This window comes from Cucurbita pepo, chromosome 20 (genome assembly GCF_057944985.1).
Source record: "Cucurbita pepo subsp. pepo isolate OVF chromosome 20, ASM5794498v1, whole genome shotgun sequence".
Classification (NCBI taxonomy): domain Eukaryota; kingdom Viridiplantae; phylum Streptophyta; class Magnoliopsida; order Cucurbitales; family Cucurbitaceae; genus Cucurbita; species Cucurbita pepo.
This window is the reverse complement of record NC_141817.1, coordinates 2,765,874-2,783,867: the sequence shown is the minus strand read 5'-3', so window position 1 is coordinate 2,783,867 and position 17,994 is coordinate 2,765,874. Positions and strand designations below refer to the sequence as shown.

General features: G+C 37.8%; 3 protein-coding genes and 2 long non-coding RNA genes across 9 annotated transcripts; 2 read left to right on the top strand and 3 right to left on the bottom strand.

Moving 5' to 3' along the window:
• Positions 1-13: 13 nt before the first annotated feature.
• On the bottom strand, positions 14-3,156 carry LOC111782687 (BES1/BZR1 homolog protein 4). 2 transcript variants are annotated; one of them, XM_023663485.2, is made up of 3 exons: positions 2,722-3,152; positions 340-1,148; positions 14-266 (listed from the first exon to the last, which is right to left on the bottom strand). In XM_023663485.2, exons 1-3 carry the CDS (start codon positions 2,935-2,937, stop codon positions 263-265), a joined length of 1,029 nt encoding a protein of 342 aa, XP_023519253.1. In that variant the 5' UTR covers positions 2,938-3,152; the 3' UTR covers positions 14-262. The 2 variants fall into 2 exon arrangements, with proteins under 2 accessions (XP_023519253.1, XP_023519254.1); XM_023663486.2 differs by lacking the exon at positions 14-266 and having other exon boundaries at positions 336-1,148; positions 2,722-3,156.
• Positions 3,157-6,662: 3,506 nt separating this feature from the next.
• LOC111782685 (heat stress transcription factor A-4c) lies at positions 6,663-9,700 on the top strand. Of its 4 annotated transcripts, none has more exons than XM_087120703.1 (4): positions 6,663-6,819; positions 7,035-7,657; positions 7,745-8,760; positions 9,576-9,700. In XM_087120703.1, coding segments are annotated over exons 2-4 (1,236 nt in total). In that variant the 5' UTR covers positions 6,663-6,819; positions 7,035-7,438; the 3' UTR covers positions 9,577-9,700. The 4 variants fall into 4 exon arrangements, with proteins under 4 accessions (XP_086976829.1, XP_023519250.2, XP_086976828.1 ...); XM_023663482.2 differs by lacking the exon at positions 9,576-9,700 and adding an exon at positions 9,451-9,472; XM_087120702.1 differs by lacking the exon at positions 9,576-9,700 and adding an exon at positions 9,451-9,472 and having other exon boundaries at positions 6,686-6,825.
• A 553-nt stretch (positions 9,701-10,253) lies between these two features.
• LOC147786381 (uncharacterized) lies at positions 10,254-10,977 on the top strand. The gene is made up of 3 exons (XR_015414718.1): positions 10,254-10,482; positions 10,562-10,611; positions 10,753-10,977. It is a non-coding gene; the product is annotated as an uncharacterized LOC147786381 (long non-coding RNA).
• A 460-nt stretch (positions 10,978-11,437) lies between these two features.
• On the bottom strand, positions 11,438-14,220 carry LOC111782682 (U-box domain-containing protein 17). The gene has a single exon (XM_023663480.2). It carries the CDS (start codon positions 13,789-13,791, stop codon positions 11,656-11,658), a length of 2,136 nt encoding a protein of 711 aa, XP_023519248.2. The 5' UTR covers positions 13,792-14,220; the 3' UTR covers positions 11,438-11,655.
• Positions 14,221-16,119: 1,899 nt separating this feature from the next.
• On the bottom strand, positions 16,120-17,579 carry LOC111783447 (uncharacterized). Its single transcript, XR_002813374.2, has 3 exons — positions 17,208-17,579; positions 17,034-17,117; positions 16,120-16,521 (listed from the first exon to the last, which is right to left on the bottom strand). It is a non-coding gene; the product is annotated as an uncharacterized LOC111783447 (long non-coding RNA).
• Positions 17,580-17,994: the final 415 nt, after the last annotated feature.

Below are 17,994 nucleotides of genomic sequence, written 5' to 3'. Positions count from 1 at the left end.
ATGGAGCAGTAGGTGAGAGCTTTGACATCCAATTAAATTGAATATTATATGGCAATGAAATATCCCTTTCAACAACGAAGGCAGGGAATCCATTAGTGGAATATAATTTTCTTTTTGGAAGGAACGAAAACAACAAATCGATTATCAAGGAAAGAATTAACCGTCAACCGAGGGGCAAATCTTTGCCAACCAATACACACGGACATCAGTTGAATTTTTCCCTTTGAAGAAAGAACCAAATTTAAGAACTCCCGACTTTCTTTCACCTGCGTTTGGACAACATATAATCACTTAGCAAGTCGCCAAAATTGCATTTAAGAGGAGATAAAGTGAGTTTACCTCGTCCTTGAATTCCCAAGTGTAAGTTCGAGATCATCAGAGATGCATTCCTCATGAATTCTCTCTCCTTCCCAAGGCTTCACCAACCCAATCGAACAACTTCCGAAGGCAAACTCCGCTGCAGTCCCATCCGTCATAGGAACATCTGAAGTATGATCGGTGCCCGCAGCAACCGTGGGCGAGCACGTCCCGCTCTGTGTAGGAGTCCAATTACGAGACCCTCCAGCAGACATTGGATTTGACATTGCCTCCTTAAATCCGAATGAAGGACCTCCAGCAGACATTGCCTCCTTAAATCCAAAAGGATTCCTAGCCACAAGGCTGAAGGTTGGTGACGATGGTCCACTTTGAGGAATCCGCATACTATCAAACCATGCTGAATCAGCCAACACCTGACGCCCAGGGCTCGGAGGGGTCGATGCAGGCAAACATGAGAAGCGCTGTGCTGCCCAAGCAGGAGCAACTGCTGGATGATTGTCCCAATCATTTGGTTTTCTGGGTGTTCGAGCAGTTGGGGAGCTCGACGGAGGGGTAACAGGTGCACTTATGGAGCCACCAGTAATATAAAGATGGTGAGGCAGCCTGGAGGAGGCTGGTGATGAAGCTGAGGAGAGGTTCTTCAGCCATGGGATGAGGGAATTGGGATCAGCAGCATTGTCATTGCCTTTAATGGCGTAACGGGAAGGGCTTGGGAAGGAAGAAGACGCAGGACTTGGGTTATAAGATGCACATGGGCTCGGCTGGTAAGATGAACATGGACTTGCAGAAGCTGATCCGCCCATGATATCGCGTTCCACAGGCTTGCATCCCTGCGAAGTGTCAATTAATTATCAGTGAAAGAATGACAATCGACAACAATTGCAGAAAAAGAAGGCATCCTAAGTTTGAGTAGAACGGTAGAAGGAAGAATCGGTAATATACTCCGGGCAAAACAATTTCAACGATTAGAAGATTGATCAATGACTAAGAAAGTTGATTCAAATCATACAAGATCGACCTATGCTGGAGAAGTATCATTGACGAATATGATGATGACCGAATACAAGTGACGCCAAAAGAAAACAAAATACCCCACTACATGTTGTCCCCCAGCGTGTTCCTGTAGCCTCGTGTTATAATGCTAAAAAGGAAACGTTGTTTGCCGAAAAGGACCAAAAGATCTGATTTTTTTTAATTAAAAAACGCATGTAGTCAAGGAAGAATCGTGAATGCTTGGTCTGAAATTATTCATTGAGCTGACTGGGATGTAGATTTTCACACAGCTTGCTGGCCCAGCTCCATTATCAAGCTGTGCTCTCAATTAACTGAAAAAAAAAAAAAAAAAAAAAAAAAAAGTATAGCAATGAAACCCGGGAATCTCGGTAAGAGTGGCCATTAGTTGATTTTGTAAAAGACGAAAGCAAGCAAGCCAAAAGGAAAAGGGACCGTCATTGCTCCATGATACTGCTAAGAAATTGCAGACACTGAAATCCATCCACTGTACACCAGCATGCTGAACTAAAGGAGATAAAAAGATTAGTGGGTGGGTTGGTGGGTGCAGAGGAAAACTGGACACTGAAGCTTTTCTTGCTCCTTTTGACATCATTTGCTGAGGAGAGAAATCCAGGGTAATCATTTGATGCCATTTAACATAGTTGGGCAAAACCCAGCGCCTAAAAAGTGTGTGTTTCTGCAGAAGCTTGGCAATGGGTTTGGATAATTAACGAAACCAATGAAAGTATAAGCTCGAATCAAGGAGATAAAATTGGCTTAAAAAAGAACAAACTCATCCCTAAAAAGTAGCTAAACTTTCGGAGACAAGTGGAGGTTAATTTTGATGGTTTCGTAGAAGCAGTTCCTTGTGTTGGAAACATCTCGGTGTTGGCGTCTGAAAAGCTCAGAGAAATCCTCGTCGTCTTCCACCAAGGACTGAACCCGAACGAATCTTATAGTGGGCTCCAATAAAAAAGTAAAGCAGTCAACAGAATTAAGGTTGAGAGCTGACCGTCGGACTCTCTTAACAGGTCCGTGATTCTAAAATTCCCCAAATCGAAACAACTTACTATGCCCAACCCCACTTCCATAATGAAGACAACATTTCCATTGTGACCAAATTTGTCTGTACAAAATTATGCGTGCTTAGGTCTAAAACAGACAATGTCATAAAATCACAGAGAGAGGTACAACGTCCCAGCAACGGCAGATCATATTAGCATCATTTTCGCAAATTCTGATCCATACTCAAAGCAATTACAGAAACAAGAACATAACATCAATCAATCAATCCAACCAACCTAATTTCAACTAGCAATTGAAAAGAGGAGAGAAACAGTGCAAGAAATAAAGTCACATTCGGAATAAAAGAGAGCGATCGCGAGAAAGTGGGGAGAGTGAGTAAGATACCTTCCGATAGGTAGTGCCGTCTTCCTCTACAGTCCACCCAGCTTCAACACAGAGGGCTTTGAGGACCTCATTATTATCGCAGTGCTTAGGAAGCTTATAGTTTCCGTACATTCGCAGGCCGAGAAAGATCTTAGCGGCGATGGCACGTCGGCGCCTCTCACGGCGCTTGTTGTTCTCCCTCTCCTTCCAAGTGGGCATTCTCGTCCCCGATGTCATACTAAACAAGCTCTGAATCGGAGATTTCGTATTCAGAGCGGAAATTGTGAAGATCGGTGGCCGGAGAAGAAGAACAACAACAACAACAACAAAATCACTGTAAAACGGTGCGAAGTGGATGAAAGTTTCTCTCTCGAGAAAATTTGTGAGAAAATGTGTTGTTATTATAAGAGCCAGTCAGCCGGTGATTTGGGGGATTTTTCTTTTTCCTTTTTTTCTTTTTTTTTTAAATATATAATTATGAATAAAACAAATAAAATAAAAATAGAGAGAGACGTTGGGTGTATGCGTATTTTAGTACTGCGAAATTACGAATGTGTCCTTTTGTTCTTTTGTTTCCTCCCATCCCATAATCACGGAGTAGACACGTGTTTACGATTTTTTATTTATTTATGGAATTAGTCTCATGCCCTCCGGGTAGCACTCCACGTGAGAATCACGCCCTAACCAACGTCTTTTTCTCGACGAATCACAAATGAGCCTGAAGGATCACAGTCCAGCCACGTGTCCCGGTCTCCCAGAGCTTACTGTGGTCCCGGGTGTAGGCACCATTTCCTTGCTGGCTACACTCCTAATTGAAATTTGGCTTATTTAAGATTTTACCCTCAAGCCCACGTGGCATCCATCCAGTCATTGATGTCGTTGGAAGAACTGATAATGACACCCGTGGTTTACATCACCGCCTAATAGAAATCCAGAGCGTGGGAGAGACCCCACATGGTGTAGCTTATTTTCCTCGATTTGAAAAGTGTTCGTGTCTTTTCATCCTCCTGGTTTTGTAGGGAAGATACTTCACCACTTTCTAATGTCTTGAATAGACGTTTTTTCGTGTAGATATTTTTGTTTTGATACATAAATGATGATGAGATCCATATGTTGTAAAGGTCGAGATAATGTAAACACTTAGATTCAAAATGAAAATATCTTCGGAGAGTTTGATTCCCGTATGTAAAATCCAATTACAAAACTTGTGTAAGTAATAAACAATCATAAATAACATGGAAATCGATCAAGTTTCAGCTAGAGATGTCCAAAGGGGCGGGATGGGGAGGGCATCTCGTGAAATTTTCCATTTTATTTTTGTGGGGAACCAGTTTCTAGTAGGTAATTTTACCCGTTTATTATTCTTTTAAAAAAATATAATTATTAACTTTTTATTTTTTCACAAAATTTTTATTAACAAAATTGTTTAATTTCTAAAAATTTAAATTTTAATGTTAAACCATCTTTATTTTAAATATTATAATTAGTTCACAAATAACTGATTATATTTTTAATATATAAATATATATATATTTAATATGTGTTAAACACCCGTAAATACAAGGAATATAATCCGTGGCTTCATTTATAGAAAAATAAAATATTTCTCACTCCCTCCCCCAAACCCAATTTAAATGGTCTCCTCCCCATTAGAGGTGGGTATACGCAAGGTCCCAACCCTACCGATAAAAAGAACATTTCTAGTTTTAGCCTCAAAAGTTTATCACAAAATGCGACTCTGTTGCATCTGCATTTCATCTTGTGTTATGGACCAAAATTATTTTCTATTTGGTCTTGATTTAACGCACTAAATAATTCAGTCTAGCTTACAGGTACGAATATGATCTAACGCTCTTATTTTATAGTAACTACCATTCTTAAGGTATTGGATTGATTAGACGTGTAATTTTCATAAAAAATTGTCCAATTTTGTTTATAAGAAATCATTTACCCACTATGAACACAAAAATGTAATTCACAAAATTAACGTAGTGAAAAAATAACCAAAAAAGATTAACCGAGGCAAATTCTCACTCTCAAATATTGCTAAATGGTACATATAAATTTAATAATTCAATATATGACCAAATACACTTTCAATTTATAGGATTGGGCTGAGGCCCATTTATGGGTCAGGTTTCAATTTGTAGCTCGAGTTTGAGGGTCTTTTGGTAATCTTATACCATAGCTTATAGTTGATGTAGAACTTTTGGTGTCGTATTTTTTTTTTTTATTATTATTTTTTAAATAATTCTGTAGCTGCTAGCTTATTGACTCTAGATGGATATGAGAGTGAAATATTGTTTATTTTATTTTACATTTATTTATATTTTGTGATTAAGTTTAGACATTATTTTGATACGATTTTAAATGCTTTGTAAGTTGAATTTTATGTAATTTATTGAAGGGGAAGATATTAATTACAATAATTATTTAAATTTAGAGTTAAAAAGCGATGGAATTGAAAGGGTAAGAGAACTGAATATTTCCTTTAAAAAAATTGTTTTTTAAACATAACAAGAGAATGGTTTAATTTAATTCCGCAGTTAACGGTAGTGGTGGTGAACAGCCCACACGTGCGCCGCGGACGTGTAGACGATATTAAATTATAATGAAAATTGAGGAATGGAGTCCGGCTATTGATGAGACGCCGAGTGCGGGGGGACATTTTTAGTTGTCATGCACTTTATTTCTTCTATTTCTCTCTCTCTCTCTCTCTCTCTCTCTCTCTCTCTCTCTGTTTTTTATTTTCTTTAAAAAAAAAAAACAATTATAAAAAATAATTAAGGATACAGATATTATTTCCTTAAATCTATGGATATTTTGAAATGTAATAATAATTGTTCACTAATAATAAGATTATTTTAAAATATGATTTTCATCTAAATTAATCGGTTTAAAATTCAAGATAATTCAACATGATTTTAGTCCCAAAATGATTATAAATCTTAATAACAAAATCTATTGCTTAATTTGGAATTCAAATATAAAAACCCATAAATAATTTAGTGAGCACATATGAAAATGAAGCGGTGTCGTTTTGGGTCAGTGGTTTGTCCTTTTCTTTTACATAATCATATATTTAGCATTTTTTATATGCCTACACTTATATAGCATAATGTGGCAACCAAAAATATCTTCTCAACTATAGGGGCCGTATTCATATGTAAAATAATGCACCATATATAAAATAGCATATGCTCAGCCATCAAATCATATTGTTTCGTTTTTTTTTTATCTAGATCACACACATACAAGAAAGGATACATAACTTCATCGCATAACTACTTTGACTCGAATAGTTGTAACGAGCTAAAAGACTTGATTGTGTTCAAACATGTTTTTATGTTGGATCGTGATGTTTTATATTTATGGTCTAGATTACACCTATACACGAAATGATACACCACTTCAATTTGAATAACTTCAATTATGTTTTTAAAGGAGAAATGACGGAACTTTTTAATTTATCTTTGTAATAGAACTTCGATAGAATGTTGAGTGGAAATTAAGACTTGAAATCGTGTGAAGAAGAATTGAAACCATTTAGTTCGAGTCTCAGTTTTTATGGTAAGTCGTTGTCACATCGTTTTGACGAAAATATATAATGAAATTATTCTAATTCTTTTTTTAAAAAATGTATATGGTTTTTTTTTTTTCAAACTACAAGATATAAATTGATATATATATATATTGGTAAACTATTTGATGAATAAAAATTTGTAATATTAAATTTAATTCAATTGGGTAGAAGATAAAAAAAAAACAATTTGAAATTTAACAAATAAACATTTACCACACAAGGATCGAATATATATTTTGCCCAAAATAAATTGAGAGAGAATTAATTTGTTTTTCCAAAAAAGGAAAATAAGAGGGAGTAGTTCGTAATTTTGAGATATGGCGAATCATTATCTTCCACGTGCGCCTCCTTCAATTTGGCACATTTTAATAATTGGATGCTTTAATAGTTGCCTTATCCTTCAAGTTCCAGCGCTTTATCTTTTTCCGCCATTTTAGTGACTGATAATTTTCTTCAAGCCCGTGTTAGGCAGTGCATCAATCAAAGATTTCGGTGTTTCCATGTAGGTTTCTCCCAATCAAAGCGAAGGAAAAGAGGTACAGGTGCCCTCAGAGTTTGGATTTTTAATCGTTCGTCTCTTTTCCCCCCTCCTCTTTTTGTTTGTTGAATCTAAGGGCATTTTTTAATCGTCTTTCGTTTCCACTTTTTTGTTATTTCAATTGAATTCATTGGATTTCATTAAGTATTTTATTACTTCAGTTCAAACCGTTAAATTCCGTTCCGCAACTCTCTGTTCTTTTGTCTTCTTTAGGCTATGTTGAGCAAGTTCTACTCGAGTTGACTGGAGAAGGGTCAATGCAAAATTCGTATTTTCTTTCAAAATCCCATATGGGAAATCGATAATTCTGAATTGGGTTTGCCTGGAAATCAAGCTTCGATGGAAATTTCTGGGATTCACCGGTGTTTTTGTGATTTAAATGAAGACCCAACTGGGGGTTTTTGCTTTTGAGGTTTGAAGTTCTTTGGTGGATTATCGTTTTTGTTCTTGAAGTTTGATGTGGTGAATCTGTTGAGACTTGTATTGATATTTTTGTAAGGATTTTGATACGCGATCTTCTGTTTGCAATTTGGTGGATTGGGAGTTGTTAATGTACAGCTTTTGGTTTCTTAATTTGGGGGTTCTTATTTTGGGGATTGGAGAGGTTAGGATATAGAATGGATGAAGCTCAGGGAAGCGGCTTGACTTCGTTGCCTCCATTTTTAGTCAAAACATATGATATGGTCGATGATCCTTCAACCAATTCGATTGTTTCATGGAGTTCAAGTGATAAAAGCTTTGTTGTTTGGAAACCACTGGAGTTCTCATCAGTTTTGTTGCCTAAATTCTTTAAGCATAGCAACTTCTCGAGCTTCATCAGGCAGCTCAATACTTATGTAAGATGATAAGTTTTTCATTTACTTGCTTATTGTTGTGATTGTGTCCTTGTTTTTGTTTTCTGAACATTTTGTTCATTACTTTAGGGGTTCAAGAAGGTGGATCCTGATCAATGGGAATTTGCCAATGATGATTTTGTTAGAGGTGAGCAACACCTGATGAAGAACATCCACAGGAGGAAACCAGTTCATAGTCATTCTTTACAGAACTCCCATGGGCAAGGAGTATCGCCTCCGCTAACTGAAGTTGAGAGAAAGAGTTTCGAGGATAACATCGAGATGCTGAAACGGGATAAAGAGCAGCTTCTTCTCGAGTTGCGGAAACACGAACAAGAGTATCAAGGAGTTGTGTTGCAAATGCAGAATTTGAAAGATCGCTTTCAATGTGTTCAACAAGGCATGCAATTATTTATCAGTCTGATAGCTCGTTTTTTGCATAAACCAGGACTTCGCTTGGATCTTCTGCCACAATTGGAAACTTCTGATAGAAAGAGGAGATTGCCTAGAGTTTCTTACAACAATAGTGAAGATAACCTTGAGGATAATCAGATGGGGACAACTCAAACCATCAGTAGAGAAAATATGGATTGTAGTTTTGATCCAATTTTGAAAGAAGAACAGTTTGAACTTGTTGAGACATCCCTAACCTTTTGGGAAGGCATTATTCATAGTTATGGTCAAACAATTAGTCCACTTGATTCCAGCTCAAACCTGGAGTTGGGTGGATCTGTAAGTCATGCCAGTAGCCCTGCTGTAACTTGCAGGCAAGTTAGTGAGGAGCTTCGGTGTAAATCACCAGGAATTGACATGAATTTGGAGCCCATGGCAACCGTTGCTCCTGAATCTGTAGCCTCGAAAGATCAGGCTGCTGGAGTCAAAGCTCCAGTACCAACTGGTGTCAATGATGTTTTCTGGCAGCAATTCTTGACGGAGAATCCTGGTTCATCTGACCCACAAGAAGTTCAATCAGCCAGAAAAGATTCTGATGTCATAATCGAAGAAAACAGACCGAGCGATCAAGGAAATTTTTGGTGGAACACGAGGAGTGTAAATAATGTTGTAGAACAGATAGGGAACCTTGCTCCAGCAGAGAAATTTTCATAGTAGGTTGATTGTTTTTCTGAACTACTGATTTTCCTTAGCTCACATGTACATAATTTATTATAAAATGGAACATTTGGGCTCTCATCTATGTCTTTCTTCACATGTTTTCATTGGTTTTGATTCCCGCATAATGCTTGATTTGCTTAGAGAATTAGTGGCTGTACCTGTGAATGAATAATAATTTTGACTACTTTGGTTGTGTAATAGGGAATAGGCATTAGTGTTGGATCATTGTATAGTATGCAAGTGATTATTATTAGGAATTTGAGTCTTATTCGTTATTATAGTATTCTACCTCGGCTAATTAAGGTGTTGATCATGGGTTTATAAGTGAGAAACATTATCTCCATTGGTACGAGGCCTTTTGGGGAAACCAAAAGCAATTGTGGAGAGTCGAGGTTCCTAACATTGCATCAAATAGGAATCTTTACTTGGATCAGCATCTCCACCTAAGATTATATGTTCTGGTTCCTTCTCTTTGAGCAGGAAGTACAGTTGCATCTTGGATTAGTTTGTTTCAATCTTCTGACTTTCATGCATTTGTTTTCCGTTTCCCATTGTCTTTGAATATTGATGGTTTAGCTTTTGTTATGGAGATATCAGTGAAGTATCACGAAACCCTGTAACATGAGAAGAAAGAGTTTGTATTCTTGTTTAATATTTCATTAATTTAGTTTTGTTGTTAATAGTGTTTAGATTGTAGTAGTATCTCCTTCCTTCTGAGTAGGGTTCATTTACGCGCAAGCGCCCAACTTTCGAGAAGGTTCTATTTGTTCGAGGATTTGAATGATGATTTGTTGAGGACTTCCAACAGGCTGCAAAACGGGGGAAGGAGATTGCTTTGGCCCTTGAGGATTTACACAGGCTTTCGTGCGTGCTTGTTTGATGTAAAGTATCTCTTATCTGAACATAGTGATATTACATCTGAATAAAAGGTACCCATTTTGCAACGTGAAGTGTTCAAGTATCTCATATCTGATGTTCATCTTGTATCATCTCACCTGATTGCTACTTGTCTTTGGATACTGGGGTACACGACCAAATTGAATCCAAACACTCTGCCACTTTGCCATGGTTACTATGGTGATTACTATGAGAAAGAACACAGTTTAGGACCTTGATTACATCCTCTAGAGTTGTGACTTTCCTCGGGCTGTTTGGTGTTGGTTTCTTTAAGATGTTTGCCTAATAGCTTTGCGAGCTCTCAAAGATGCATGAAGTAGATTGAGGAGCTTCTCCACCATCGACCTTTGTGTGACAAAAGACTGTTTCAATTTCTACCCTCCGCGTTTGTGTGAGAAAAGACTGTTTCTGTGAGATCCCACTTAGGTTGGAGAGGGAAACGAAACATTTCTTATAAAGGTGTGAAAACTTCTCTCTAGTAGAAGCGTTTTAAAATCTTGAGGGGAAGCCCTTTAAGGAAAAGCCCAAAGAAGATAATATCTGCTGGCGTGGACATCAGTGTGTATGGACATCAGTGTGTATGGGCCTTTTTGTAACTATTCACTAGATCTCATATTACTTGATTGGAGCTCCTTGTAGTTGGCTCCCTGTGGGCTTCTCTTTTTTGTATGCTTGTGAATTCTTTCGTTTTTTTCTTGAAGAATTTTCTATTTTTTTCAAAAAAAAGTAAAAATCAGACAGAACACAATTGGTAGGGACCCAAGCCATTAGGACCCCTGATGCTGGGAAGCTGTTGAAGTTCAATCTACTTTCACCAGGTTTGAATTCTCTGATTGGCATTATTAGAATGATAGCTTAATTAAATCTTAGAACAAACATTATTCCTTCAAATTTCAGAAGCTGGAGAAGTTGGGACAGCTGAAGTTGTACTGTAAGTCTTAAATGCGGTGAGGCTGTGTTGAATGGCTTAGTGGGTGCAAAGTTTCTTTTAGAGTAAGGAAAACTACAGTGGGTTTCATTTGAGTTGAAAACAATGTGTGACCCATCATAATAAAGAGTCCACCATGTTGATTTCTGCTATCATACAGGTGTCTTGATCTGATCTCCAATGGTTGCTGGGGAAAATGGCCGACTCTGCTTCCACTTTGAGTGCCTTTTCCTTCATCTCATTGCATTTGTAAGTACACGGGCGGTGGAAAGCCCCGATGCCCCACCATTCTTGATCATTTCTTTAACCACTTGCTATTTATGTAAACACAAGACTGCTCTGAGTGGGACTTCCCCGACCCAATGCTCGTTACTTTGCCACCTAACTATGCCATATATATATATATATATATTTTGTAAAGAACTCTTAGAACGAGAACCTGAGATATCTTAATGACCTCCCAATGAACAGTGTAACATGGTCCTATGACACAGACTACGTCGCAAGGAACACATGAAGTCTTAAGTGTAGGTACTAAGAAGGAACCCATGAAGCCTTAAACATAGGTATGCAAATTGTATCACAAAGAACACATGAAGTCGTTTACCAAACACTCATAGGCGTCTCCCAAAAAATTATTGAGATCATGATGTGTTGATGGATTTTCAAAGTGATATCGAAACAGAGTCTTTGTCTATTCAACAGGGTAATGATGACTGATTTGATAGGAAACATATCTTCACAAAGGGCTTTTGGACAAATTGATGGCATTGGAAGATACCCATATTGAACCAATTTTAAGGCATTGGAAATGGAAAGAGCTCATCCTAGTTCCAGGATCGAAGTGATGAATGTTGTAACAGAGCCTCTATTTTTGCCAAAAAATATTTTCTATTACAGCAAGGATACAAGTATGTAAAACGAAGAGTAGATTACATCATTACTAGCAACCATTGTTTCATAAAATATGGACATGGTTGTGGCTATAATCCTTCCGTTCTAATATTTCAATCAAAGAATCGGTTAACGTTTGAACAAAATTGGGGAACAGTGAACAGCGTGACTACACGACCGGTACCGAGATGGATATCGGCACAGATACCTCGCTAGCAAAGCTGGAGTCCCTGTTAGAAGCTGAGTTACTTGGATAGGCATAACCAACCCCATGCATTACGACATGCTCACATCTTTGGAACACTCGAGCTAGCGAAGCAGCCTTTCTTCTTGCTCGCTTGGTACCGGTAAATAGGAGCATTTGGAGCAACCCAGCCAAAGCGGGAGCCTTGAACACTTGCTCGGTCGTGGCAGCGCCTCCACTCCGGCATAACTCGAGCAAAGCTGCTACTGCATTCTCTTTTCCTCTTGGTGTACCACATCGCATCATTGCTATTAATCCTGCCACAGCTCTCTCCTCTTTAGCGACTGCTTCGGCTCCAACGGGCTGTCTAACAATCAAGGCCAATGCACCAGCTGCTTCCTCAGCAACACCTTCATTCCCCAATGCTCCTACAAGCGCTGTTACTGCACCAGCCTCTATCATCCGAACGCAGTTATCGGTATGCGTCGAGAGATTAAACAAAGCTGTTACAGCGTCCTTTTTTCCTCTTGGGGTGCCATCTCTCAACAACCCTGCCAAGGCTTCAACTGCACCACTCTCCTCTGCTATTCTCTTCTTGTAGTCATGAACTGCAGAGAGGCTGAACAACGTAGCTGCCGCGTTTTCCCGTGCTTCTGTACTATGTCCAGATCTCAACACTTCGGTTATCGATCCTAAACACCCTACCTCACTCATAATCAAACTCTTGTTCTTGTCATATATTGAGAGATTAAGCATAGCAGTCACTGAATTCTCCTGTGCAACTGTGTTTGGGGAAGCCAGCAACTTTTGAAGATGGGGGATCGCACCGGCTTCTGCAATGAACGCACGATTCTCTTTCCCTGTTTTGGCCAACAAACGAATCTCACGAGCAGCAATCGACTTTGCATCTTGCGATCCGATTGATAACTGTTGAATAAGGATTATAGCTGTTGCTCTGTTGGCTTCGAGCGCAGCACGTGTGGGAGAAGCCATTGCATAACTTTCAGCAGATGCATCCATTCCTTCTGGTGGATCATAAGGAACTCCATGGGCAATGCACCATTGGATGATCAAATTCCTTAACGTGCGGTTGGGAGCGAGGCGGGTATGGACGAGCAATTGCCCTGTCTTTGGGCAAGTGCTGTGCCCTTCTTCCATCCATCTAGTAATTGAACTGCGGTCATATGTCTGACCTGTAGAAATGATCACCGGATCGTTCATCAAATCCAGTGATATCGGGCAGCAGAAGTCCCTCGGAATCGTTAAAAGCGTCTCAGCAATCTCCTGGCTAATCAAGTTCTTCTTCAGCTTCTTCTGGTTTCCTGCACCTGAATCAACTTCATCTTCCTCAAATCCGAAGAGGAGAAATCTACTATATCTAGTAAAAGCAACAAAACCATTTAACACTGCTAAGTTCGGCTCAACGTCGCCCTCATGATTGACAATCTGCTCCTCCAAGAACTCAATTTCAGCTCTACAACACTTAGCATTCCAAATCTTCAACTTATCCACAAAAAACTCCCTCAATTCGCTCGGATTCGGAAGCCTCCCGTTTTCAAATTCGTCAAGAAACGAAAGGAACCGCGCCCTCAACACCTCGTCGGATTCATCAACAAACATCCTAGTCCTTCTCAATTGCTTTTGCAAGAGCTCAACCTGTTCTCTAACATCCACAGCTAATTCAACTTCCTCAAAAGGGAAAACATCAAAAAATGTCAACAACTCCAAATTCAAATCATTGAAATGCCCCGAAATCGAGTGGTTCTGAAGCAACATCCATAACTTACTCGATTCGGAGCAATAATCAAGGAGTATCTTAGACCGATACAACAACAAATAAAGCTCCTTCAAACAGAGCAACGCTGTGTGAGGCAAAGTAGCACCGGAATCCTTCAAACAGTCCAAAAAGACTAAACACACCTCCAGTTTCCTTATCAGAGATCGCGAATTCCTCCGCTGAAAGAAGAAGGATTTCTGTGAAAATCGGGAAACGAGCTCCGTCGCAACTATCGCCAGGGTTCGAACTAAGGCCACATCGGAGAGGTCAACAGGGGCCAAAAATACCTCCAACGACGGCGATCTCCTTCTCCGTAAAGACGAGAAAATCGCAGCGGCAGCCATAAAACCCCCACCAACCCCCAAATTCTAGGGTTACCGAAATTCAACAAAGCACCGAGAAACTGACGATGCAAAATCGGAAGAAAAAGAACAGAAAACTCGAAAATCTTGGAAGGAAAAGAAAACCACAGATCAAAATCAGAGTTAAACGAGACGAAGAACCGTAATTTGTACAAAGAGTGTTACGCCAATTGGTGGGTCGTGAAGCAAAGCAAGTTGCTGATTAATGGAGAATTGAAAAACACAAGAAGATAGAAACGGAAAAGGATCGCTTTATAAAAAAAAAGAAAAGAAGAAACAAACAAAGGGAAATGGGGATTCCGCGTTCGATCAAGGGAAGCGAGAACTTGTAAGATCGTCCATGAACTAGCAATGGCGGCCAGTACCGGGGAAAGTGACGTTCCAAAGGTTTGACGATAAATTTATCACACATTCCTGTCATGCTCTCAATTTAAGAATTAAACGCACTATGATTTTTCCACCTTAAAAAAAATTCACAAATTTTTAATTTTGTTTCACATATTCTTATTTTTAAAATTTTTAAAATGAAATATTTATAATTCTATTAAAAATAAAATTATCCAACATTTTAACTAATTTTTTTAATCTCATATATTATCAAATTTGAACAAAATTTATTTATTTATTTTTCTTAAAATATATAGAAATATAATCTAATGGTGGAGTATCTTGTATGTAGTGGAATTTGAGGAAGGGTTGACTAGAAAAAAGTCAGTGGGGCCCAGTAGTTATTGTGGTTGAGCTGGCAGTTGAATATTTTTGGTTTTCCTTCAAACATTTTAATCATTTAATTTAAACTTATTAACCCATTTTCAAAAGTATTGTTTTTTTTTCTATGAAAACAAAAAAACAATGCTTTTTAGGATTACTTCATAGACTGTAATTAATTATTAGTATTCTTTTCAATAATTACTTTCAAAATATTCATTTTTTTTAATTTTAGTTAATCAAACATTATTTCCCAATGTTCTAACATAATTTTTAAATACTAAAATTTTAATAATACAGCATAACTTTTAACATTTAATTTTTTTATTATTTATTTGCAAGAGATATTAATATATAAAAAGTGGGACAGAGAATTTTAGTTTAATTTAGCAAAAGAAGAGAAAAATCAAATTAAATGGATATTTGTAACGGAATATTCAAAATGGTGGAATATTAAAAGAGTTTATTTTTTCCATTCCACCAGCCAATTAAAAATCTCCACGTTTCAGATTCTAAATCTGCCACGTAGCCTGGTGGCAAAATTAAGAGGCCGACAAGTTGCGTACCGATTCGATAATTTCCAACCATTAAAAGACCGCCACGTGGTTACAAATGTCAGCGTGTAAGGTCTAAAGTCAAAGACTTTGCTGGCTGACGTCAGATATCGACTTTTCCAATTAAGAAGAGAAAACCCGTCGGGACGGGTGCTTTTGACCCGACTCAATTAAATAATGCTGTCGCCGTGGACTTTTTTATTGCTTTCTTTGGTTTAATTAATGACGTGTCATGATTATATTGGACTGTCGTTTACGTAAAGCATCACCGCAGCTGTGCCAGTTTGGTGGATAGCCAACCAGTTGAGTCCATCTTCCAAACCTACCCTTCCTTAATTTCGGAAATTAGCTGTCATAAAGAAAAATATGAATAATATAATTAAAACTTTAAATTAATGATTATATTGATTTATGAAACTTTATGATTTAATTAATTTTAATTGTAATATATAGTTTCTTGGAAATTCATTCATCGTGAGGCTAAGAAAATAAAATGGAAGTGGTATAAAATGTCTCTAAAAATTAGGTAGGGAGAATAAAAAATAAATTTATGTGATTCGATTAAAAAATATAAATAATAATAATAATAACTTTATTTTATGTTTTTAAATATATTTTTAATATCTGATTTAGAAATTCAATGCAAATTTTGAAAGTAGTCGGAGTGTGATGTGATTAACCATATATAGGAGATTAATTACAGTGCTTGAAGAAATTGATCAACCCAACCCGAATCAAAAAGGTTGGGTTGAGTTAGACAAACGAGTTTAAAAATAAAAAAATTTGGTTCAACTTGAATCGAATCAATTCGACTATATTCAACTCTATCTCATTCATTCTCGCCAACCAAAGTTCTAAATTTTCATGATACAACGGGTGAGCTAGGTTGTCATCTTTAATCGGATGGGTCGGACCAAAGAACCAACCAACCCAAAGATATTGACTCTAAAATACCTTTAAGCCGATCCAATCTAACATGTACATATTTCTAATTGTCAAGATAAACACAGATCAACTGATTAAGATATATGTGTATCATCGACCACAAAAGTAGAAGTTTAAATTTCTACTCAAGAACATATATATATATATATATATATATATATATATACTTTTTTGAAAGGTATGGATTTCCCAGAATTCAAAGAGAGAGATTCAGCTTGATTTTCATCACTTGAAGTCTTCACCATTCCAAACTGACCGACCACGGACCTGTAAAGATGTGGCTGCAATCTTACTACCCTTGTGTTCATATTCTAAGACGACAGCAAAAGGAGGTTGGGACCCTACTTTCAACATTTTTCTATTAACTCCACTTCACGTCAGGGACTGTGATATGAAGAATTTAAAATGTTCCACTCTTCATATGTTCATATTGGTCAATTTTGATGACTCTGGTAAAGTTCATCTTGGATTGCCTCAGTTTGATTGATATTCATCTAGATTACGTCTGATAAGGGAGGAAGATTTGTAAGAACTTAGTTAGGGACTTTTAAAACGTGTTTAGTAGGGAGAGGTTTTCACAATGAATGTTTCATTTCCCTCTCCAACCGACGTGGGATCTCATAATCTACCACCCTTGGGGGCCTAACATCCTCGTTGACACACCCCTGGTAGCAGATATTGTCCGCTTTAACCCATTACGTATCTTCGTCAGTCTCACGGTTTTAAAATGCGTTTGTTAAGGAGGGGTTTCCACATCCTTATAAGGAATGTTTTGTTCCCCTCTCCAACCGACGTGGGATCCGACGTTAAGAATTCGTTACTTCAACGAAACTGAATCATTCATTTGTAGATCATATTGACCAAACAGATCCTGTTTTCTAGATGAGATAAGTTGTGTTTGACATTTTCAGAACGCAAAGCTTGTACAAAAGATGACTTAAAGGATAAGAGTTGTGTATGGAAAAGCATAAAGGAATATGGAGTATGAACCAAAACTCTAATCTTTGTGTTCATTACCTTGGGGACTTAGCTGGAAGACACTTTCCTTAGCAGACAAGCTTTATCAATGAACCTCATCTTTGTGTTCTCACTTTTGAAGAGCTGCAAAAAGAGACAAAACACATTCATTCGTGTGGCTGTCCCAAAAAAACATAGGAACACAATAAATTTGAGCAAAGTTTTATCAAATACATGATGTGTTACATCGTGTCGAGTCGCTACGGCGAGTTTCCTGCCCAGAAAGATCTTCAATCCAGACTTATAGACAACATTCAAAGTAAATTGTTGATAAGATGAAAATCAACTACACAGTTAGTCCTCTACAGTAGATTGTTGATAAGATGAGAGAGCATTGTCTCCACGGTTGGGTTGCATAAAGAATTTCATAAAGTTATTCAATACTTTCATAGAAGTAAAACAAGGAATATGAGAATTTCGATAAATTGGCTCTGCCAATGAAAGTAACGAGCACCCCAAAATAGTAGCAACAAAGCAAACAGTTCATAAAGTAAACCATGATTAGACATGACAATAATCTAACAAATGGTAAAGGTTCAATCCTATAAGATTCCACAACCAATGTGGATCTCACAATTTATCGAGGTCCAGCATCCTTACTAGTACTCATTTCCTTCTTCAATCAATGTAAGACCCCCCAATCCAAGGGGTCAGCGTCCTTGTTGGCACACCACCTCGTGTCCACCCCCTTCAGGGATCAACCTCTTTACTGTCACATTGCCCACATCTAGCAGATATTGTCCTCTTCGGGCTACCCCACGAGGTTTCTAAAATGCATGTGCTATAGGTTTCCACGCCCTTATAAAGAATGTTTCGTTTTCTCCCCCAACCAATATGGATCTCACTTGAATAGAGAATTGTAACCTCAAAATACATACAAACAATGGCAGCTCCCCATTCAAATTCCAAAGGGATGGAATAAAAGAGAACCCATCATTTCAAATACACAATGCTTAGAAAG

What these genes read in the sequence shown, in the direction of transcription:
- LOC111782687 (XM_023663486.2), bottom strand. Translation starts at nt 2,937, where the DNA reads ATGACATCGGGGACGAGAATGCCCACTTGGAAGGAGAGGGAGAACAAC. An exon ending in ACGGCACTACCTATCGGAAG is followed by an intron (nt 1,149 to 2,721) that starts GTATCTTACTCA and finishes GACACTTCGCAG; the next exon opens with GGATGCAAGCCTGTGGAACG.
- LOC111782685 (XM_023663482.2), top strand. Translation starts at nt 7,439, where the DNA reads ATGGATGAAGCTCAGGGAAGCGGCTTGACTTCGTTGCCTCCATTTTTA. An exon ending in TCAGGCAGCTCAATACTTAT is followed by an intron (nt 7,658 to 7,744) that starts GTAAGATGATAA and finishes TCATTACTTTAG; the next exon opens with GGGTTCAAGAAGGTGGATCC.
- LOC111782682 (XM_023663480.2), bottom strand. Translation starts at nt 13,791, where the DNA reads ATGGCTGCCGCTGCGATTTTCTCGTCTTTACGGAGAAGGAGATCGCCG.